This window comes from Mustela nigripes, chromosome 8 (assembly GCF_022355385.1).
Source record: "Mustela nigripes isolate SB6536 chromosome 8, MUSNIG.SB6536, whole genome shotgun sequence".
Classification (NCBI taxonomy): Eukaryota; Metazoa; Chordata; class Mammalia; order Carnivora; family Mustelidae; genus Mustela; species Mustela nigripes.
In genome coordinates, this window is record NC_081564.1 from 67065473 (window position 1) to 67090592 (window position 25120).

The following is a 25120-nucleotide window of genomic DNA, read 5'->3' on the forward strand; positions in this document are numbered from 1 at the left end:
AACTTCTTTCAACCTTCCTAACTAGTATTCCTACATCCAATCTTACTTCTCTCCAATCCAAACTCTAGACTGCTGTCAAATGGAGCTGACTAAACCCCCTTCTTCCCTCTCCTGGCTTACATCTTTTCAACTGCTTTAACCTAATACTAGGTATCAGAAGAAACTCAAGTGCTGTAAGTACAAGTCACCAGATGCTTCAAGACACAGACCCTGTACCTCATTCTACCATTATCTCCCCCCGTTATTCACAATTTATATTCCAACAATACCCAGTGCCCTGCTGCATGCCATTTCAAGCCTCCTCAATAACATTCCCTCTGCCAAGAATGCCCTCCAACAATAAAAACCTGACTTTTTAAAAAGCCAATCTTTATTCACCTGCATCATCCTCAATCTTCCTCTCCTCCATAAAACCCAAATCTCCTGCCTCACCCTGAAAAAAAAAAAAAATCACCAACAAAATATTTTGCCTTGTTCATGTCTTTCATTGTATATATAGGTTACATTATACTATAATTTCTGTCTATACGTGAGCAGGCAGCCATTGGACTCTAACCTTTTTTTTTTTTTTTTTTTTTTTTTTAAAGAATAGGCTCCATGCCCAGCATGGAGCCCAGTGCGGGGTTTGAACTCGAGACCCTGAGATCAAGACCTGAATTGAGATCAAGAGTCAGATGCTTTACCCAGGAACCTCTGGACTCTACTTCTTGAGAATGACGACTGACAAAGAGCTTAACACATAACATATACTCAAAACGTGTTCGCCAAACCACACCCAGGGCCTAATACAAATCTAGTGGTTATTTCCAAAGCATCAAAGGACTGGGAATTTCAAAGTTTAGCAATTCTTTTTTCTAAACCACACTATCACCTGGCATTCAGAAATTATGAAGAAATTCCTTCCTGACTTTCCATAAATGGAACTGGCACAGTAACCCTCTGAGAGGTGAGTACAGAGCTGGAAGAGAACACTGAATCATAAAAGCACCAATCAATGCTACAAAGAAAACATGGCAAGAACCAAATTCAGTAACTACATTAAATCGTACTCTGGAAGTGCGAGGCTTAGCTCAACCAGTGAGAAAATAGAATTTGGAAATAAGTAACACTGGTCTCTGAGGCTACACAATAAAAAATAGATGTAACTAAAATCCTTCTCACTGCAAAAGTGGTCCAACACAACCCAAGTGAGTCAATAACCTGCTCCAAGTTCATCTCCTGGCATATGATACATACCTAATACAACTTGCTGCAATGTCATCCCATGGCTCATCCTACAGAATGCAGTGACCCAGACCCAAGTAAGGATATTTAAAATCATTCCTTCATTCCCTAAAGAATATCCCAGACCAAATCAGCAGGCCATTTTAACAGCATATCCTTGTTCAGCCAAGTAGTCAGAAGTGTTTTAATTACGGAAAGTGAGGGAACAAATGCTAAGGACCAGAGAGGGTTGGATTTTTTTCCTTCCGGGGTGCAAGCACATCTCACCCTCAAATCTTAACACAGTGAAGAGGATTCTGTATTGTATTCCATGTGCCATCTAAACCATCACTTCTGCCAAGATTACAGCTTAGGTCAATTAAGGAATATATTCACAGCATCATTATCAACTTAGTAATGAAATTATGATAAATACATTTCATACAAGTGAAATGTACCATTTTAAGGCCAAAATTCGGACAACAAAAGACAAGAACAGGCAGTCTCCAGTTGAAATCTCTATCAACTTCTATTACTAAAACAAAAACATTGCTACAGAATACCATATTCTTGGGGTACCAGGGTGGCTCAGTGGGTTAAAGCCTCTGCCTTCAGCTCAGGTCATGATCTCAGAGTTCTGAGATCGAGCCCCACAGTGGGCTCTCTGCTTAGTGGGAAGCCTGCTTCCCCCTCCCCCGCCTGCCTCTCTGCCTACTTGTGATCTCTGTCTGTCAAATAAATAAAATCTTAAATTAAAAAAAAAAAAAAAAGAATACCATATTCTTATTTCTGGGACTAAGCTAGAAGCAAATAATTGTGTATCAAGTGAAGAGTGACAAGATTTGACCGCTTACCAGGTCTGACATTAAGCAGGTCACTCATAGGGCGTTCTTTTCCAAGCAACATTTATATCACTCAGCTTTCATTTGAAGCCAAGTATCTTCCTTAGCGCCAATAAAAACAAGTAAATATAAACTCACCTGCCAAAAATTATAGTAACACTCATGCATTTCTCACAGGAAAGAGAATCTGAAAAGTCCTTGAAATCTGCAGGTCAGTAACAAAGCAAACTGAAGATCTTTGAGCAAAGGACTCTGAAGAGATTCAGTATGTTTAGTGTGAAGTTTTAAACCCACAGTTTTTCTCTCTTAAAGAGTTTTAAATTGCCTCTTATAGCTTCAGTCAAATACGCTCATATTTTCAATGTCAGCTTCTCGGAGATCATATTCATAGCTAACATTTACTGAGTGCCCTCCTCTTGGAGAGGCAGTGTGCCAAGCATTTCATTCGTCATGTCACATTAATCCTGACAATAACTCTTAAGGAGAAGGTATGATCATCACCATCATGTTACGGATAAAGAGATCAAGGCTCAGAATGGTCGGTTAACTTAAAATAAGTGGCGGAGACTGGATTTGAACCCAAATACAGACTCCAAAAAAAAGGGGGGGTGGGGACTGAAAAAAACAAAAACCCTTACAAACTATTTTTAAAGTTGGAAAAAATCCAGTCGGTCAACCATGTCTCACTGAAGACCCCAAATACAAAGCCCTGATAAATCTGAGGAGAGAAATATGAAAAAGCCCGTATTCGTTTACACATCAAGGTCATCTGTTACACATTCATCAACGCATACTGGAAGTCTTTGATTTAAATACCCAATTTAGAAATAGCCTCTAACAATGAATAAATATAAACTGTTATCATATGTATTGTGCACAACAAGGTCACTGAAATCTCCTCTATCTGGGGTTCCCCCGCTTTAAAGCCCTAAGCTTACTTCTCTCATGCCTGTGAGTGACACCAGGGGAAGGAGCAAGTGAAAGAGCAAATGATATCCATGGTCCCTTACAACTCCCATCATCTATACGTGAAACTGAGTCATTCGGCACCCATTCATACACACCACACTCTCCCTAGGGAGGGAACCACAGAAGACCAGGATGCTGTGTAATCAAATACCTTCCACCAGACTAGGAAGGGAAGGGAAGAGAGGGAGAAAAGAATAATGAAAAAAGCACTCACTCGAGGAAGAGGGAAAAAATAGCACTAATGGAAAACAAAGAAGCAGCCAGAAAAAAGAAAACATATGGGTCATTTAAATCAGGTAACATGGAAATATTAAAACACAGAGAGCTCATTGTTGCTTACTTTGCATGCAGAAAGTCAAGCTGTTGGTTTCTAAACGCTGCTCAACTGTGCCAAAAACAAGTATTAAAAACATCATCGAGAAATACCAGAGCTATAGTCCAAAAACAGGTTCCCTGAGTGCCTAAAAAGTTCGGAGCAAAACTGACTTAAGATGAAAGACACATAAGCTAGAGTGTATTTACTATAAACTTATATTCAGAAAACCATGGTAGAGTCTGTAATTGGCAGTTTTAATTGTGAAACTAATATTGGAATTATTCTAAACTATTACAAAATCATATTTAAACTTCTAATGAGAAAAACTGAATATATGTCTATAAAATAATCGTAAATGAAGGGAAAGCAGATGGACTCACTCTTTTCTAAAATTCAAATTGATCTACATTTTAATGCATTACAATATTTATAAGACTGTGTCCCACAGATTCCAATAAAATCTGTAATAATTCTGGCTGTCTGCTATTATTGTAGTCAAATGGAAATATTTCTAATTATACTCAAGGATAATACAGTCTTCCAGGTTCTATTATAAAATATGCCTTCTTTATTTCTATGTTGAACATAGTATAAAAACTGTTGGTAACAGAAGAGGGTAGAAAACAGTTTCATGGTACACTGGAGAAAGTATGGAAATAGATTTTAGTAAGCAACTACAAACTATACAGAATATATACATGACAGGGTACTGCACTGCATTCCATATACTTAGATTCTAGGCCAATTTAAAGTATTATCCTCTTAAATCCCAGTTTTATGATTTCTCATCCACTCTGGCCACCATGCTCTCCTTGTGGGTCAGCAAGGGAGGGGCCTGCCAGTCTTATGCAGGCCTGGGCCCGGGATTCAAAGGATCTGCTTCTTGGCCAGCTTCTTGACTGATTCTTATTTCTTGTTGAGTTTCTTCAGCATTCCAATGTCTGCGTGGGAAATATCCACAGTCCTGGCCTCATCGAGTGCTGTTGATCCCCCAAAACACATACTTAGAGAACTTGGAACTAGGAGTGGACTTAAGCCGGACAGTGCTGAGAGGCATCTGTTCTCCTGAGGGCCACTGTTCTTCAAGGGGATCTGCAGCTCCATCATCTCCCAAAACTTCTGGCACTTGCACTGCTCCTGTGCAGGACTTCCCGCACCAATCCATGCAGAGTGATGGAAGCTTTGCTGCTCACGGGGCCATGCACCAAAATAACTGGAAAAGAGGTCTAAGATTTTTGAACCCTTCGGATTTTTGTTGCTGTTGTTAAGTAAACTTTACATGCAATGTGGGGCTTGAACTCATGACTCTGAGATCAAGAGTTGCATGCTCCATCGACCGAGCCAGCCACTGGCTGAGTTCCCTATTTTAGATATTAGCTCCTTATCAGATATATGATTTGGAAATAACATCTCCCATTCAACAGGCTGTTTTTTCATTTTCTTGATGGTTTCCTTTGCTGGCAGAAGCTTTTTAGTTTGATGTAGTCCCACCTGTTTATTTTTGCTTTTGCTGGCAGATTCGAAAAATCTTCTCCAAGACCTATAGCAGGGGGCTTACCCCTAGGTTTTCTTCTATTAGTTCTAAGGTTTCAGGTCCTACATTCAAGTCTTCAGTCCACTTTGAATGGATTTTTGTGTATAGTGCAAGACAGGGGTCCAGTTTCCTTCTTTCGCATGCGGCTCTCCGATTTTCCCATCGCTATTACCGAAGAGACTGCCCTTTCTCCGCTGTATATACACTTGGCACCTTTGTTATAGACTAATTGGCCACATATGCATGGGTTTATTTTGGGGCTCCTTGTTCTGGTCCATTGATCTGTATTGCTTTAATGCCAATACCACACTGTTTCAATTACTACAGCTTTGTGATATAGTTTGAAATTGGAAAGCAAGCCTATCAATAAAGTTTAACGTTTTGTTCCACTGATAACAGAAAAGAAAGGAAGAGAAAAGAGAGGAATATCAAAAACACTATCACTTATTGTAAGGCGAAGAACAATTCAGGAGGTCCTAGAAGCACTTTAATTTTTCTACAAAGACAGATGACAAATCTTATATGCAAAATATTTCAAAAGAGTAAATCCATGCTTTCGTGAGTCCTTTCTAGCAATTGGTTTCTTTCTTTTTCTTTCTTTCTTTCTTTCTTTTGCATTACTCCTGCTGGGCTTAGGGTTTCTTTCTTGTTCTTTTTCCAGCTCCTTTAGGTGTAGGGTTAGGTTGTGTACCTGAGACCTTTCTTGTTTCTTGAGAAAGGCTTGTAGCGCTATATATTTTCCTCTCAGGACTGCCTTTGTTGTGTCCCAAAGATTTTGAACCGTTGTATTTTCATTATCATTTGTTTCCATGATTTTTTTCAATTCTTCTTTAATTTCCCGGTTGACCCATTCATTCTTTAGAAGGATACTGTTTAGTCTCCATGTATTTGGGTTCTTTCCAAACTTCCTTTTGTGGTTGAGTTCTAGCTTTAGAGCATTGTGGTCTGAAAATATGCAGGGAATGATCCCAATCTTTTGATACCGGTTGAGTCCTGATTTAGGACCGAGGATGTGATCTATTCTGGAGAATGTTCCATGTGCACTAGAGAAGAATGTGTATTCTGTTGCTTTGGGATGAAATATTCTGAATATATCTGTGATGTCCATCTGGTCCAGTGTGTCGTTTAAGGCCTTTATTTCCTTGCTGATCTTTTGCTTGGATGACCTGTCCATTTCAGTGAGGGGAGTGTTAAAGTCCCCTACTATTATTGTATTATTGTTGATGTGTTTCTTTGATTTTGTTATTAATTGGTTTATATAGTTGGCTGCTCCCACATTGGGGGCATAGATATTTAAAATTGTTAAATCTTCTTGTTGGACAGACCCTTTGAGTATGATATAGTGTCCTTCCTCATCTCTTATTATAGTCTTTGGCTTAAAATCTAATTGATCTGATATAAGGATTGCCACTCCTGCTTTCTTCTGATGTCCATTAGCATGGTAAATTCTTTTCCACCCCCTCACTTTAAATCTGGAGGTGTCTTCGGGCTTAAAATGTGTTTCTTGGAGGCAACATATAGATGGGTTTTGTTTTTTTATCCATTCTGATACCCTGTGTCTTTTGACAGGGGCATTTAGCCCATTCACATTCAGGGTAACTATTGAGAGACTCAACTAATGAAATTAAACTCTGTGAGACAAAAATAAAAAAGAAACAACTCATCTACCAATTTCAGGTTTACCTCTTGAGCTACAGCTTGCCCCAGGCCCTAAGGATTAGTCCAAGCAAAAATAAGAGAAGAGTAAAACACTGCTGCCTTGAGAGCCAAAGCACTTTGGCCATCTGAAAGAATTCAAAACTAGTTTCAAAAGTTTCACCTCTAGCGTATTTAGTTAAATGAATACATCCTGGGTTTTGAATATACTTCCAGAGAGTCTCAAAAAGGTTTGCAGTCAGGGACACCTAGGTGGCTCAGTCGGTTAAGTGTCTGCCTCCGGCTGAGATCATAATCCCAGAGTCCTGGGATTGAGTCCTATAACGGGCCCCTTGCTCAGCAGGAAGCCTGCTTCTCCCTCTGCCTGCTGCTCCCTGCTCCCTTGTGTTCTCACTTTCCCTCTCTCTCTGACAAAAATATTTCCCAAAAAATTAATAAAATAAAAACGTAAAAATGTCTTCGGCCAGAGTAGAATGAAAAGGAAGGTAGTGGGGACGCTTGCGTGGCTCAGTGGGTTAAGCACCTGTCTTCAGCTCAGGTCATGATCCCAGGATTCTGGGATTGAGTCCCAAATCAGGCTCTATGCTCAACAGGAAACCTGCTTCTCTCTCTGCCTGGTACTCGCCCTGCTTGTGCTTGTTCTCTCTCTCTCTCCCCTTCCCTGGCAAATAAACAAAATCTTAAAAAAAAGAAAAAAAGGAAGGAAGGAAAAGAAAGTAGTTGGAAAAGAAAGTAATTATATTAGAGAAGTATGATTACGGATTTTTTAAATTTAAATTTAAAATTTTTTAAAATTTAAATTTAATTTTTTTTAATTTCCATAAATATATATTCTACCACTTTTTCTCATTTTGATCTCTCAGAAGTTGGAAGTTGTTTCCAATTGTTCAGGATCTTTGGGTCTCCATTTATTTGCCAGAAGGAGGCCAATGCTGATGGAAGCTCCATGTGCACAGGCACAGCCTGCAAGTGGTGGCTCACACTGGAGGGTTTGGAGCTGTATCACTGAGACACCCAGACATCAGCATCTCTACATCTTTTTCCTGGTTTTGGTTCATTTTCTCCACAAGTGTATGCATTAACCTTCTGGAGGGAAGGGGATGTAGTGGGCACAACCCCAGTGCCTGCATTTAGAAGCCATGTCAAGATGCCTCACTCCTCCATTTGTAGCCTTTGCTCTTAGCCCTGTTCTCAGCAGACCATCCCTCCACAGCACCCCAGAGCTCCCAAGTAGAGGAAGGTCCTCTTGGTTCAGCCCCTTGGAGAAGACATTCTAGTATTAACCGAGGAGGGGGTGGTCTCCTGACTGCATGTGGTGCTGGAGAAGAGCTGAGCGTCCAGCTGCTCCTTCAATCACTCCTCCAAGGTGTCTGCCTTCAGAGACACCTGGTACTTCCAACTCCTAAGCCTTTCCAGGACTCTAAGACAAGAACTGGCTGTTTCTTGGTAGTTCTCTGACCCTAAAGGCATTTAACCTTCAGCTTTCACTGATCAGTAGAGTTCATCATTACTCAACTTTCCAACTTGAAAAATGTTACTAACAGTGTGTTCCCCTTTCCTCCTCTTTAAACTAATAAAAAATTCATGACTTATTAAAAGTCCCTTCACTGATATTTTATCAGGGTTTCAGAATAAAGCAAAGATAAACATGTGGGTTCAATCCACTATGCTTGAGAGCAATTCCTACAAAATAAAATTTTTAAAAATACATCTATATTAAACTATTTTATGCCGAGGAAATGTGGTTAAGCAAGCATTTTACCTGGACTCAACAAGTCTCCAGTCCCTTTTCTACTCTCCAGAGAACCGCGCTAACTAGCTGCCGTGTGTGCCAGCTCTTGGCAGGTGACCGGGTCCTTCGTCCCCCCACTGCCTGCCCACAGCGCTGCTGGCACAGGTGGCACGCTCCTGCAGTGCAAACCCACACTCCCACTCTGTGCTCTTGATCCTAGTGCCCCCCTACATCCCTGGGCTTTCCAGCCAGCTCTCTCCCCCTCTGTGTGTGTGTGTGTGTGTGTGTGTGTGTGTGTGTATGTGTGTGTTTCTATCTTCAGTCTCAATCTCCAAAGACTTCTTCCCTCATCTGAAAAAGATGTAAAAATATTTGTAAAGAAACTATAATTGCCTTCCATTGGCGACAATATTAGTAGTTACTCCAAAGAGGCCTCCTGTACAAAACAACTAGTTCTTGACTAAAATACACTTTTTAGTGCACTGATGGGCTTCCAGAAAGTAGAGGAAATCTCCAGGGACCCTTGCACCATAACCAAAAAGAACAACCACAGGCAAACAGACTGTGGCTTGAATCCACAGTAAAATACTGAGCAGTAAACAAACCCGGAGGGTAGGGTGACCCAGACGAATGCCAATCCAAAGCTGCCAATACAAAGGCGTGCCACCAGCTTGCTACTGGGGAGCTGAACCCCAAGTGGTCACATTAAGCCAAGAACCTCTGAAGGAGGTTAAATGGCCTCAGGTGATGCAGTCTAGATCCCTCTAGAAGCAAATGCAAATCCCTCCTTTATTTGGGGCCTCAGATTAAGATGAACAAACAAAAGCTCACAATCAACATCGTCAAACACATAAAGAAACAAACCACCATAGTGTTTGTGAAAACAAATTACAAATTCATGTCCCTAAAAAAAAAAAAAAAAAAAAAAAAAATCATATCCCTAAGGACTTAAAATATTGGATTTATGAGATACAAAACCTATCAGTTACTACCTTGGGGTAATGGGGGATGATCCCAAGACAGAAGGCCATACTCACATTGAAGGCAAAGGGAAAACACAAAATTTTATAGTACTTCATGGTTTTGCCCAGGGCTAGTTTTGTCCTCTCTGACTATGCTCAAAGGCATGCACTAGTGGAAAGAGTTATATTTACAAAATGATACAAATTCCCTCCAGCAAGCAATCTGCCACCATGCATACAGAGCCTGTGGGGAAATGTTTACGCGGACAGTCTCACAAATTTCTATTACAAATGGGGAGCTTACGAAGAGTCACATGACCCTCATGTGCTGACAACATCCACTTCATCACAGCAGAATTACAGTGAATGGAACCAAAAAAAGGCCTCAAATTCCTCAGCTGACTTTGCTCAGCTGTTTGTAGGTGGTCCTCCGCTTCTGTCAATTCAACCTCTGAGCAACCCGTACTACTGTCTAGTCTCTCAAACCTTGCGCAGTCTCCCACGCGGTCTCCCGCACATCTGATTTCAAGATTCACATTCTAAATGATAAACAGATGTTTTTAAGTACTGCATAGTGAGGTGTCGTTTTTGTTTTTGTTTTTGTTTTTTTACCATTTAACAGTATCTATGTATTCATTTAATTTTATTACTTTTACAAATTATAAAAAGACATTAAAAGAAAATGTAAAAAGGACTTAACACCAGTGAGAAGTAGATATCTCAAACTAACAACATGTATGACTAAAATGAAAATAATTACACATGCCAAAAATGGGAAGTCTTTAACCTCAAAAAGATATTTACTGGACTTAAAACTGGTGGATCAACAGCAGTCTCAACTGTAAAGAAAAAGAATAAAACAAAACAATGTGTATAAAATCCTGAAGTGCTAACTCCATATAAAAAAAGAGGACAATCTGTCAGTGCACACACAAAATTACCAGTAACAGACCTCACAGATGGCTCTTTCGGTGAGATAAACATCTTGATAATGTGCCCCATGGCTGAAAAGTGTCATTTTTACACTGCCCTCACTTGAGGTTATGTAGGATGTACAATAAAACCATGTTTCCCGGGATGCCTGGGTGGCTCAAGCATCTGCCTTCAGTTCAGATCATGATCCTAGAGTCTGAGGATCAAGCCTTACATCCAGCTCCCTGCTTAGCGGGGAGTCTGCTTCTCCCTCTGCCACTCCCCCATTCGTGTGTGCATGTGTATGTGTGTGTGTGCATGCGCATGCTTGTGTGCTCTCTAATAAATAAAATCATAAAAAACAAACAAACACCATGCTTCTCAAACTGGGATATGAGTGGAGAGCATGGGTTCAAAGAGGGTCCTTCTGTGCCTCAAAATAAATACAGCATATCTCTGAAGTGCTTCAACTTACTCAATGGTATGTATGACAAATAATTTTATATTAACACAATGTTATTGTATTTATTTTAAAGTACAATGCAAGCATAACTGTTTTGACATAAAGCAGAACAAAGTGCTGGGTTTGCAGGTTCTTGGTTGGCTCAGCTCTCAGGCGCCATGGGGTAAACATGAACTCCATTCTTGCTGTTAGACCTTCTGTGGAAAGGTTTGCAACTCCCCAAGCCCGGCTGCTCTTAGCACTTTCAGCACCACAAAAACAAAGCCTAGCCTTACAAAATTAACATATGCAAGACACAATTCTGATTAAAAGCTCTGTTTAAACATCAGTATATGCTTAACAAATACAGATTCTCACAATAGTAAATGGAACACATTTATTTTTTAAAACTCAAAAATCAACATATAAAGCTGTAGGTAGGAAAGCCTAAAGAGGGCAGAGATGTGTTTTGAAAAATGAACCCAGGGATCTCAGGAGCAACACTGCCTTTACCCTCAGAGACAAGTTAGCATGAAGGTGGGATGCAAAATACTATATTCCCCATATTTCACGTAAGAATCCCATTCTGCCCTTCTACTCCTTGGTTATAAGTTTTAATGCTAAAAAATGAAACACCATCTGGAAAACTACAGACCTTCCTAACTACTGGCAAAAAACCCCATAACACAATCCCAGCAATATCATGAGAGAATGGTAACCTCTCCCCATGTCTTTAGAAAAAGACCACACATTTCAGCATCGTAAAATTGTCCTTAAACGTTATATCTGATCAAGTAGTCCCAAAGACCCAGAGCCTGTTCTGTCCTATGAAAGCCATCTTTAACATTTACAAAATCTGTGATTCTGATTGGCTGTCTTCCATAATGCATTACCCTGGTAATAAAACCAACGTTGACATCTTTGTTTTCTGAAAGGTATACTTGTGGTTTTTAACTTTATTTTCCATATTCATGGAAGTCCAAAGCAAATATAAGTTTCAATCCTATTTGCTTTCTTATATAAAAAGAAAAAGGGAAAAAAAGAAAGAAAGAATTTGTGTCTTGGCTTACTGTAATTAATACAGGAGGAAAAAAGAGTCAGAGAGCCAGGTCATTTAGAAATGAAAATTATAAAAAGAAAAATAGAATTTTCAAAATTCTACTTTTATTCCTCAAATTCTATCCTTCCCTGTCACACACGCTATCCCTAGAACATCTTCAAAGGCAATACTTACTGTAACTGCCGGGAGATTTTTCTTCGTAAGTAAAATGAAGTTGCAGTTCTTCCTCTGACATCTCACAGATGAACACTTTCAGCAAACAGCAAATAATAAACAAAGCATTGTGTGTCTGCCAAATGAAGATGTGGCTGCAAAGGAAAAACCAAAATCACACGAGAATCCATACTGAATCAAGAGCATGAGCGCTATCTAGTTCATTTCTCAAGCATTTGGCCCCTTCTGCTTGTAATATGAAGACGATAACTCTATCTCTTCATGGTTCGTGATTTATTACACTGTTCCAGTCTCCTTCATGTTTCATCTCTGTATTTTAGTGAGTCAACCTAATAAAAATATTTTCCTTAGGCATGACTGCTCATTGTTCTGAACTTCATACTTGTCCCATACACAGGCAGTTCAAGGAAAAGTGAAAAAAAAATTTTAAGTATAATAACAGAAAGAGAATATATGCAAGCACACAACCAAAATTTTAAGTAGGGCACTGTTAGCAGCAGCCCCATACAATACTTGCTCCTTGTATTAGTAACCATGAACTCAAAAGAAACTTTAATTTTTAATTTTTTAAATATTATTTGTTTGGAAGCAGGGCAATGAACCATTTCTTAAGAGTCTGCCATCCAAAATGGTTTTTAAAAATGGTTGAGTGCATAGATTAACCTTCCAATGTATCAAATATAAAATTATAATACCTATGTTAGCTATGGTGGAATTAAAATAATATTCCAATGTCTAATCTGAGCCTTCTTTCCTCTATGAGAAAAGATAGAAAGGAAATAATATGGAATGAAATAATCCTCAAACTTATTCATTATTCAAACTAAATATGAGCAATGGTGATAATGGAGAGGAACTACTTTTTTTAATAATAATTATATCACTATTAGCCTTAAACAATGTATTTCTGAAGACTATCTAAAATACTGAAATCAAACAGATTCCAGAATTCATAATCCTACCACAATGATTTGGACAGTAAATTATAACCTCTCTTTTACTTTTTAATAATGAGAATTCCTTTATAGCTTTCAAAAGACCATAATCTATTTCTACCCCCCCCAAAAAAATACTCATATTCCTAAGTATAAAGAGAACATGATTTAATCAGTTAGCTTACTTCTGACATTCTGCTGAAAGTTTTAGTTCTTTGGTTCTAGAAAGGAAGACCTTAATTAGCGCACCAAGGTTTCCCGTTCGAGGGTTGTTTACAACTGCAAGAGAAGATAAGGTTTTAGAAAGTTAAAATTAACTGAAATCAAAGTGAACATATTACAGCATTTATAAAACCAAGTTGTCAAACTGAAGTTGCTCCAAGGCAAACCTTACTGTACTTTCAATCTAATTAAGAAAAATAAACAATGAGAGAAATTGCTACTTGGTCTTAATTCTGAACCAAAAATGATCTGTAAACTGAAAATGATAGACATAATATGAGAAAGTAGCCAATTCATCTCAGAATTCAAAATAATAGCTGATATATAGTTAATTTATACACATACATATTTTTCTCCTTAGAAAAGCAAATGTTAAGGACCTCTGGATGGCTCAGTCATTAAGCATTTGACTCTTGATCTCAACTTGGGTCTTATTCAAAGGGTCATGAGTTCAAGCCCCATGCTGGGCTCCAAGGGCATGTGGGAAGGAAAAGAAAAAAAAAAAAAAAAAGAAAGGAGGGGAAAGGAAAGGAAAAGAAAGAAAGCAGGCAAGTGTTAAAAAAAAAAAAATGATCCCTAGTACACAGAATACAATAAACTAGAATGGTAAAACTCTTTTCAGATAATCATAAATCATTCTAATGAAAAATAAACAGAAACATAAAGCAATATGGCCAGGGAGAAGTTATTTGATCAGAAAAAATTTTAAAGAATTTGTTTTAAAAAACTTTTAAGTATAAAGGTGAGCATTTCAGCAAATCCAGCCAAAGAATCAAGCAGATACTATCATGAGAATCAGAAGATCTGATCTCTAGATCCAAGTCTAAATTAACGGAATATTAAAACTCAAGTTACTTTTCTTCTCCAACCTCACTTTTCTCATCAAAAGAAACAACAGGTAACAGACACTGACTAATATACACTAAGCGCTTTACACACATCAACTCATTTAATCCTTAAAACCAACTATGGGAGAATATCACCTCCATTTCACAGATCCTCATGTCTCTGTTGTTACTGCTCAAGGATACATCCTTATCTATTGGTTCCAATCCTTGGCTCTAAAATGCTGTGCTATACCAATCCCTATAATCAAAAAATTAGATTTAATTAAAATATAAAGTTCTATCAGTCTGCACAGTCACACATATGTGACAGTTAGTTTTATGAATCAATGGGACTGGACCACAGTACGCCCACATATCTGGTTAAACATTATTTCTGGATGTGTATGTGAAGGTGTTCCTGCACTTTAATTTTCAACTGAGCAAAGCAGACTGGCCTCTCCAAAGTGAGCAAGCATCCTCCAATACATTAAAGGCCTGAACAGAACAAAAGTCAGAGGAAGGCTCAATCCTCTCTCTCTGCCTCACTGTGGAACTAATACATTGGTCTTCTACCCTTGCACAAGGACTTAAACACTGGCCCTTTCGACTCTCAGGTCTTTGGATCTGAACTAGAATTTACACCATTAGCTTTACTGGGTCACTGGTTAACCCTAATACATCACAGAAGGACAAAGGTTAAGAACCCATCAGAGCTAGATGGTATTATGCTAAGCAAAATCAGCCAGAGAAAGACAAGTACGCTATGATTTCACTCATATGTGGAATGTAAGTAACAAAACAAACAAGGAAAGGAAAAAAAGAGAGAGAGACAAACCAAGAAACTTAACTCTGGAGAACAAAGTGATGGTTCCCAGAGGGGAGGGGGTGGGAGGATGGCTGGAACAGGTGACGGGAAGGTTAGGGAGGGCCTTTGTTGTGATGAGCACCAGGTACCGGATGGCAGTGTTGATCACTGTCTTGCACACACTTACACTGTCTGTTAACTCACCAGACCCTAAATAAAAACTTAAAGAAAAATCTCTTTGGAAGGGAGAAACTGTTTAGTCAGAACCTTTAATTTTACTGAAGAAAAAGAGGGCACCTGGGTGGCTCAGTTGTTTAAGTGTCTGCCTTCAGCTCAGGTCATGGGATCAAGTCCTACACAGAGCTCCCTGCTCAGCAGAAAGTCAGCTTCTCCCTCTCCCTCTAACCCCCGCCCCTGGCTTGTGTGTGCTCTCTCCAGCACACTCTTTCTCTAACAAATAAATAAAATCTTTAAAAGGAAAAAAAGAGAGACCCAGAAAGTTTAAGTGTTGGGCCCAAAGTCAACAATGTTAGTGACAAATGCCCAGTCTTTTTGCTTTACGAATGGTTTTCAAACAACGAAGATTCCAGACTTCTGAATATTTGTTTTTCTTCTGAAATATATTTTTAACTGCTTCAAAAAATGGAAATGCAAACACTCAAACACACTGGCCTATGCTGCCAGAAAAATCCATTTTTATGCAGACCTGAGGTTTATGCTTTTGCTGCCATCTCTATGCATATATTTGAACTTCTTGAAAATGTGTCAAAGATTTGGAAAGATGTACCAAGCTTCAAATACATTTTAAATATTTTAAAATCCAGGTATGTATACTTTAAAAAAATCATGCGTGGGAATAAGTACACCATGACAGCATACCTGCTTTGTGCTCAGTAACCGTCAAGTTGACTCGGGTCGGCCTGCTGGGTAAGTGTTCCTGTCACAGCTTGAGTCAATGCATGTTACTCATTGTCATGAAACAGGAACACCTCGCTATCGGATATGTGGTTCACAGAGCAGTGGCAAGAGCATTTTCTGGGACCCCACTGGCCGTGCAGAATCCCAGGTCCATCTCCCTGCACCTACTGAAGTGAACAGTGCTTCCCAAAGTCTAATAGGCCTTTAAATCACAAGGCAGTCATTAAAGTTTAAATTCTGGTCTTGCATGCGTCAAATGGGACCGGAGATTCTGCTCCAGCCTCTCCCAGGCGATGCCCCTTATTGCAGGATGGAGAACTGCGCTGGGAGCAGCAAGTGCAGCATGGGCTGGCAGTTAGGAAAGGTTCTGTTCAACTTTACCATCAAGAATAGATATGTAATTAGATATTAAATCTAGTCCGTTTCACTTTGAGACAAAAATTTCCTACTCCTCTTTCAAGCTTTGGGGTTTAATGAGAGAATACCCTGAGATTTCAAGATAAACTGTTTAAAATAGTTCATGTTCACCAGTGCATCTCTGTGAATCAATATTATTGAGCTATTGTAAATAAAAATACTGAAACAAAGAGCTGGGGATGCTAGGATTACAAGCATAATTCAGACCCCCAACTTCACAATCTTGTGTTCTCTCAATAGGTCCTTTATTACTGAACGACTTTATAAGTAATTGTTTGAATTTATAAATGGTTATCTATTTAAAAACAAAACAAAGCAAAACAACCCGTGTTGTTGGAAAGAGCAACCGGCTACTGGACTGATGTAACTGAAGCTTTGTACACCTTCTGCATTTCTTTACTCAGCACATGTTTAACTGAACTACTTAGGTGGACCCAGCTCTGTTTCGGGGACTAAGGAGATACTTAGAACACCGGGTCTTAATGGAGCACACACTCTAACACAATTAAGTTTTCACAGTACTCTTAGACAAGATGTAGAGGGGAAAGTCAACTAATAAGACAAAGTATGTTCCCTGATGTTTAAACACCACCACCCAATGGCAGACTTGCTATTCTAAAACACCTTGACAGAACTTAACAGGACCAAAGTTAATTGGCAAAAATCAAATGTTGTGGGGCACCCGGTGGCTCAGTTGGCTGAGCACACAAATCTTGATTTCAGTTCAGATCATGATCTCAGAGTCATGGGTTTGAGCCCCATGCAGGCTCTGGCCTCAGCAAGGTGTCAGCTTGGGATTCTCTCCTTACCCTCTGCCTCTCCTACCCTGGCACACTCTCTCTTTCTCTCTCTCTAAAATAAACAAATAAATCTTAAAAAAAAAAAAAATCAAATATTATGTTGAGGTTGAATAAGCTTTAGAAGCCAGAGTGGGAATGCGATAGCTGAGAGGAAGACAGAGAAGCATAATGGAACTAGACTACAGAGTCTCACTAGGTTCGAATCCCAGCTCCACCACTGACTGGCTATGACACCTAGCAACTTACTTCACCTCTCTACAACTCAACTGTGTCCTCAACTTTAAAATGAAGATAACAATGGTACTTAAATTAAAAACTAACTAATCTGGTCCACAACAGCCAATGGAAAGAGCCTAGATGTCCACTGACAGATGAATGGATAAAGAAGATGTGGTATAGCTATACAACGGAATACTATGCAGCCATCAAAAAACCTGAAATCTTGCCATTCATAATGACGTGGATAGAACTAGAGGGTATTGTGCTAAGTGAAATCAGTCAATCAGAGAAAGACAATTATCATATGAACTCTTGGATATGAGCAATTTGAGAGGCGGGCAAGGAGGGAAAAAATGAAACAACATGAGACCAGGGAGGGAGACAAACCATAAGAGAATCTTAATCGCAGGAAACAAACTGAGGGTTGCTGGGGATGGGGGTGGGGGATAGGGAGAGGGTGATTGGGTTATGGACATTGGGGAGGTTATGTGCTATAGTGAGTGCTGTGAATTGAGGAAGACTGATGATTCACAGACCTGTACCCCTGGGGCAAATGAAACATTGTATGTTAGTAATAAATAAATAAACAAATAAATAAAATGGTTAATTTTATGTTGAGTTTCACTTCAATAAAATATTTTTTTAATTAAAAAAAAACTAACTCATTTGACACTAGAAGTTGTAGCAATCTGTTAACTTAAGCAGCTTTTGTGTGAGGAAGGGACTTCCCTATTTCTACAGGAATTCAAGCAAAGTCTGAATAACTCTAAGATAAGGGTATTATAAAGAGAATTTCCATCTGGGTGAGAGATTAGACTTGCTCCTAGCCCCTGAAAGAACCTTTCCCAATACTTCACTATAATACCCCTGTGTCTCCAAATGCAATACCAAAGATACAGAAAATACAGAGAACAGAGAAAAGTTAACAATCCATGGGGATGCAATCAACAAAATTTACACTGGAAAAACTCTACTACCTACTTTCTTCCATAAATAGGAGAAAAAGAAGAGAGAGACAATTGCCAGAGGAAACTAGTTATGAAAAGAATTGTAAAGATATACCAATAATAACCAATAATAACATACAGACTCTATACGATTCCTGATTCACAAAAACCAAGACAATTAGAAATTTGAACACTCGGTGGCTATGTGACAATGCTAAAAATGGTTTCCTAGTAAGATAACAGCATTGGTCTCCTTTAAAAAAAAATTCTTACAAGATATTTACGAATGAAATGATATGACTCCTGAGGTTTCAATCTAATATGTGAGAACACACCGCTTTCTGTTGTTTGTTTTGTATATCCTTTTCAGTTGTCAGCTTTTCTGTACATATTTCATACTTTCAAGTATGGGTAGAATGTAACGGTGAGAGATACAGATGAGGCCTGCCCATGAAGTCAAAATGATTGAACTGAAAGATGAGCTTATAGCCATTTACTGGGTTATTTGGCCCTCATTTCTAGAAGGGTGAAACTTTTAAAAAATCAAACACCCATGAAAACATACAAACAGATACAAATTCACAGAAATGCTAAATCCAGATAGTCCTTCTCCCCACCAAAACAGAGAATACTTTCACTAACGATAGAGTTTAGAGAAATGATCTAAGTATTTACTTGGTAATCAATGGATGGTTCGCAAGGTTAACAGCTTCAAAGTACCTCCGAAGACAAAATCTACCCCCACTGGGGCACCTGGGTGGCTCAGTGGGTTAAAGCCTCTGCCGTCCGCTCAGGTCATGATCCCAGAACCCTGGGATCGAGCCCCACATCAGGCTCTCTGCGCCACAGGGAGTCTGCTAGTCTGCTTCCTCCTCTCTCTCTGCCTGCCTCTCTGCCTACTTGTGAGTTCTATCTGTCAAATAAATAAATCTTTAAAAAAAAAACAACTCACCCCACTGTCTTCTCCAACCAGAAAACTCCCACCAGTCACTTTCTACACCAGCTCTGAGACTACAAAGCACAGGGTATAGGAAAGAGCCTAAAATATAGCAGGAACTCAATAAATATTTGCTGGTTTAAGGAATAAGAAAAAAATAGTAACAGTAACACTCAGGTAAGGAATAAGTTACACTAGAATTTCACCCGAAGAGCTGAATCAAAACTATCAAACAGTGTGGCTCCTGGCTGGCTCAGTCAGTAGAACATATGACCCCTGGGGTCCTGAATTCAAGCCCCACATTGGAATGGAGCTACTTTTAAAAAATAAAGGACTGGGGCACCTGGGTGGCTCAGCTGGTTAAGTGTCTGCCTTCGGCTCAAGTCATGATCCCGAAGTCCTGGGAACCAGACCAGCACTGGGCTCCCTCCTCAGTGGAGAGCCTAATTTTCCCTCTGCCCCACACCCCGCGCATGCTCTTTCTTGCTCTCTCTCTCTCTCAAATAGATAGATAAATACATAAATAAAAATAAAGTATTTTTTTAACTGTCAAATGAATTTAGTAACAAGCGTCATCAGTGGAAGATGAGAAAGTCACCTATTTAAAACAACAACAACAAAAACAGAAAGCCACTGGGAAAAATGAGTATAATGAAAAGAGAGTAGTCTAAAGTTCAGGAAAAACAAAGAATGATTAAAACAAAGAATGATTAAAAACCAAAAAATGAAGTAACTAAAAGATGTACTAGAATCTTGACAGACCTGTTACGTATAAAGCACTGACTGAATCAAAGACATAAAGGAGTAAATTCAAGAAGCGAAAGATGACAAAGAAAAAAGAAGATATGGAAAGCAAAGAACAGACATCGAACCTGAATGTTAACAGGTGATCCTACATTGGGGGAGAAGAAACTCAAACACAAGTAAAATCAAAGCCATAACTATAGAAAATTTCAGAACTAAAAAAGATCTTAATAAACCAATAAAAAAAACTTCATCAAATTACAAGCAAAATCATAAAGAAAAAAGTATAATGAGGAACACTTAATTTTAACAGTTTAAAGAAGAAGTCTAATGAACAAAGGAGAAGAAAAAAATAAGGGTCCTCTCAGGTAACTACCTTCTTACACCATATACAAAAATAAATTTGAAATGGATTAATGACCTACAAGTGTGATGTGAAACCAGAAAACTCCTAGAAGAACACATAGGCAGTAAATTTGGAGTTCAGTCGTAGCAATATTTTTTTGGATCTGTCTCCTTAGGCAAGGGCAACAAATGCAAAAAATAAACAAGTGGGACCAAATAAAACTAAAAAGCTTCTGCACAGCGAAGGAAACTGTGAACAAAATGAAAACAACCTAGTGAATGGCAGAAGATATTTGCAAATCATATATCCAATAAGAAGTTACTATTCAAGGGGTGCCTCGCTGGGTCCATCAGTGGAACATGCAACTCGTGTTCTCACCCTTGCAAGCTCAAGCCCCACGCGGGGTACAGAAATTACTTAAAAATAAAATCATTTTTTAAAAAAGTTAATATTCAAAATGTATAAAGAATTCATACAAGTCAACATCAAAAAACCCCCACGTGATTAAAAAGGAAGCTGAAGACCCAAACATTTTCCCAAAGAAGACATACACATGTCCAACAAACATAAGAAAAGATGCTCAACATCATTAGTCATGAGGGAAATGTAAGTCAAAGGCACGATGAGATTTTGCCTCACATCTGTCAGCATGGCTAAAATAAAGAAGACTAGAACTGGGAAGTGTTGGCCAGGATATGAAGAAGAGAACCCTCATGCCCTATTGGTAGGAAATGTAAACTGGGCAACTATTGTGGAAAATGGTATGAAGTTCCTCAGAAAAATTAAAAATAGAACTACCAAATGACCCAGCAATTCCACTTCTAGGTATTTATCTGAAGAAGACAAAAACACTAACTTCTATAGCGACCTGCACCCCCAGGTTCATTGCAGCATCTACAACAGCCAACAGGTGTCCACTGATAGATGGATAAAGGCAATGTGGTATATGCTTACAATGGAATATTACTCTGCCATAAACAAGAATGAAGTCCTGCCATGTGTAGTAACATGGAGGGACAGGGAGGGCGCTGAGCTAAGTGAAAGAAGTCTGAGAGTCTGAGAGAGATCAATACTATATGACTTCACTTATATGGGGAACCAAACAAAAAAAATCAAACAAAACAGAATTATAAATATAGAGAACAAAGTGGTAGTTGCTGGGGGCAATTGGTGGGGAGAGGGAGGAATGGGTGAAATGGGTGAAGGGGATTAAGAGGTACAAACTTCCAGTTATAAAATAAGTAAGTCACAGGGACCATAAAGTAAAGCAAAGGAAATAGAGTCAATAATATTGTAGTGTATGCGGACAATTGATAACAAGACCTATCATGGTGAGCATTTCCTAATGTATATAAATGTCAATTCAAAATCAAATCACTATATGTTGCACACCTGAAGCTAAGGTAACATTGTATGTTAACTATTCTTCAATTAAAAAAAAGAAAAGAACAGGGACGCCTGGGTGGCTCAGTTGGTTAAGCAGCTGCCTTCGGCTCAGGTCATGATCCCAGCGTCCTGGGATCGAGTCCCACATCGGGCTCCTTGCTCCGCAGGGAGCCTGCTTCTCCCTCTGACTCTGCCTTCCACTCTGTCTGCCTGTGCTCGCTCTCACTCTCTCTCTCTTACAAATAAATAAATAAAATCTTTAAAAAAAAAAAAAAAAAAAAAAAAAAAAAGAAAAGAACAAGCTGAAAGAGCATGTCTTAGCAGAGTCCATTACCACTCCTGCAAGTAAGCTAAACATGTGTCTTTTTTCCTATTGACTAAAATGTTCCTTTCTAATGACATTATTGAGCACCATAAATTGAAGTATTACTAAATATTATCATCAAGAATATATCACTTCATTATTTCAATTCATATTATACTACCAAAACTTTTAACAGAAATTTTGAAACAAATGCCACACACATACATATATACGCAGGCTCATTTTGCCCCTTACCTAAAGACCTGCAGACTGAAATGGTTGCTTCCTCCAAAAGCTTCAGCTCATTGCTGGAGAGAGAGAAAAAAGGTAATTAATAACTACAACACTAAATAAGTACATGCTAACCAGTTAAAGAAATATACAAAAATAAAGAGAAAAACAATTTAGGAAGAAAATATGGCATATGTAGCAGTAAACAATAAAATCAACAAAATAGAGTTAAGCTTCTGTTTTCAACATAATTAGAAAATGTACTATAATTCTCAATATAAGATTTTTTTTTAAGATTTTATTTATTTATTTGACAGAGAGAGGGAACACAAGCCAGGGGAAAGAAGCAGACCTCCCACCCAGCAGGAAGGCCAACGCAGGGCTCAATCCCAGGACCCCAGGATCATGACCTGAGCCAAAGGCAGACGTTTAACAACTGAGACCTCCAGGTGCCTCTCAATGAGATTCCTAAAAGAGAAGCACTCGAGGAGCCCCAACTTTCAGGCACTGGGGCAGGGGAAAGGGAGGAATGGAGAGACTTAGAAAAATGCAAGAAAGTCACTCCAAAGTACCAAGCACAGAGCAGGGGCCCCAGCTGCCCAGTTCCAAGAGCAGTACCAATCATGGGGTTATAGTTATTTGGGGAAAATGCCATTATTTTTAGGAGATATATGGAATCTCGTGATATCTGCAATACCTTCAAACAGATCAACAACAAAGCAAGGAACAAGGGAAGAAAAGAGAGAGAACATATACATAAGCTTCAATAATTTATAAACATATGGAAAAAACAACACAGAAAAATAGAAATAGAGACAGAGACAAGAGGTACAGACACAGACAGACATAAAACTCAGAAATAAAAAACATAGGGGAAAGCTTTATGACATTGAATTCGGCAATGAGTTCTTGGATATGACACTAAAACCGAAGACATGAAAAGAAAAAAATACATAAGTTGGGCTTTACCAAAATTAAGAGCTTTTGCACATCAAAGGATACTATCACAGAGTAAAAAGTCAACCCAACAAAATGGGAGAAAATATTTGCAAATAATGTATCTGATTAAGACTAATATCTGGAATACACAAACAAACAAACAAAAATGTCTGACTCAAGAACAGCAACAAAAAAGCCCACAAAAACAATCCAATTTAAAAATGGACAAAGGGGGGGGACGCCTGGGTGGCTCAGTTGGTTAAGTGGCTGCCTTCGGCTCAGGTCATGATCCCAGCATCCTGGGATCGAGTCCCACATCGGGCTCCTTGCTTGGCGGGGAGCCTGCTTCTCCCTCTGCCTCTGCCTGTCACTCTGTCTGTCTGTGCTTGCTCTCGCTTCTCTCTCTATGACAAATAAATAAATAAAATCTTTAAAAAAATAAAAAATAAAAAATAAAAAAATAAAAATGGACAAAGGATTTAAACAGATATTTCTCCAAAGAAGACATACAAAAGGCTAACAGGTATATATGAAAAGATGTACAACAACACTAGTCATTAGGGAAATGTAAATCAAAACCACAATGAGATACTGCTTTCAGACCTATTAAAATGGCTATTGGAAAGAAAAAAGTAAATATTGAAGGGGATGTAGAGAAATGGGGACCCTCGTGCACAGCTGGTGAGCATGTAAAATGGTGCAGCGGCTATGAAAAAGAGTATGGCAATTTCTCAAAAAATTAAATATATAATTACTATGTGACCAAGCAATTCCATTTCTGGTTATACATACACCCAAAAAGGACTGAACACAGGGATTCATACTGATACATGTACACCATGTTCACCATCATTTACAAAAGGCAAAAGCAGAAGCAACCAAAGTGTCCATCAATGGATGAATCATGATACAAAATATGGTACACATCCATACAATGAAATATTATTCAGCCTTAAAAAGGAAAGAAATTCTGACACGTTACAACATAGATGAACCTTTAAGACATTATGCTAAGTGAAACAAACCAGCCACAAAAAGACAAATACTGTATGATTCCACTTATATAAGACTCCTAGAGTAGTCAAATTCATAGGGAGGAAAGTAGAATGGTGGTTCCCAATGGTGAAGTTGGAGGCAGAGGAGATGGGAAGTCAGTGTTTAATGGGTAGAGTTTCAGTTTGGGAAGATGAAAGAGTTCTGGAGATGGATGGTGCATTAAACAACAAAGTGAACATATTTAATGCCACAGAAGTGTCCACTTAAAAATGGTTAAAATGAGGGGCACCTGGGTGGCTCAGTCCACTAAGTGTCCAACTCTTGGTTTTGGCTCAGGTCATGATCTCAGGGTCAGACTGGGATGGATGTTGGGCTCTGCGCTCAGCATGGAGTCTGCTTGAGACTCTCTCTCCTTCTCCCTCTGCCCCTCCCCACCCTGCGTTCTCCCCACCCCCCGACTCTCTAACATAAATAAACTTTTTTTTAAAAAATGGTTAAAATGATCAATTTTCTGTTGTGTCTATTTTGCCACAATAAAATTAAAAAAAAAAAAAAAGCACATTCCACTTCCAATTCCAGCTCAACTAGTTACAACCTACGTGACTTAGGCTAGTTTCTTAACTCTTTATGTCTTCATTTCCTCATTTACACAACAGAGATCATCACGAGCACGCCTGCTCCACAAGCATCGTCATCATTAGGTCACCTAACACATATGAAGTGCTTAGAATAGTGTCCAGCACAGAGTAAAACCTCAGGAAATGATAGCTAGCTATTGATTCCAAAATGTAGTGGGTTTTCCCCCAGTTAATTAAAATAATGCTTTCTGCTTATATAACCCTTTAAACGTTTCTCACAGCACTTTCAAATTTATTAGCATATTTAAATCCCATGATGACCTCTTCTAATAAGCAGAAGAGTTACAAATCCTCTTTTAATATATACATAAATACATATGGCTATATTATTAAAATTGATTTCACCTGCTTCACTTTTCTAATGTGGTTGTTGGAAAACTTTAAATTATGTGGGTCTCCCCTTTTATTCGCATGAGAGCCACTCTAGAACCTGTCTCCCAACAAGTAAAGACAGTATCATGTTTAAGTATTATACACACACATAAAGCTAAAACCTACTCATTACTTCAGTGAACATGCCATTACCTTAGGAATCTCAAATTATATTCACACTCAAAAAGGTAAATATCTGGGATGCCTGGGTGGCTCAGTGGCTTAAACCTCTGCCTTTGCCTCAGGTCATGATCTCAGGGTCCTGGGATCAAGCCCCACATCAGGATCCCTGCTCAGTGGGGAGCCTGCTTCTCTCTCTTTCTGCATGCCTCTCT

The 25120-nt window shown here is 38.8% G+C and overlaps 1 protein-coding gene across 2 annotated transcripts in view; it reads right to left on the reverse strand.

Moving 5' to 3' along the window:
* The window catches only part of DYM (dymeclin), a 335066-nt gene that overhangs the window by 258950 nt on the left and 50996 nt on the right, over positions 1-25120 (reverse strand). For both annotated transcript variants that reach the window (XM_059409625.1, XM_059409626.1), the window contains exons 3-5: positions 21865-21917; positions 12923-13016; positions 11803-11936 (exon numbers count right to left, since the gene is read on the reverse strand). In XM_059409625.1, coding sequence (XP_059265608.1) covers positions 11803-11936; positions 12923-13016; positions 21865-21917 — 281 coding nt within the window. The remainder of the gene's footprint in view (positions 1-11802; positions 11937-12922; positions 13017-21864; positions 21918-25120) is intronic.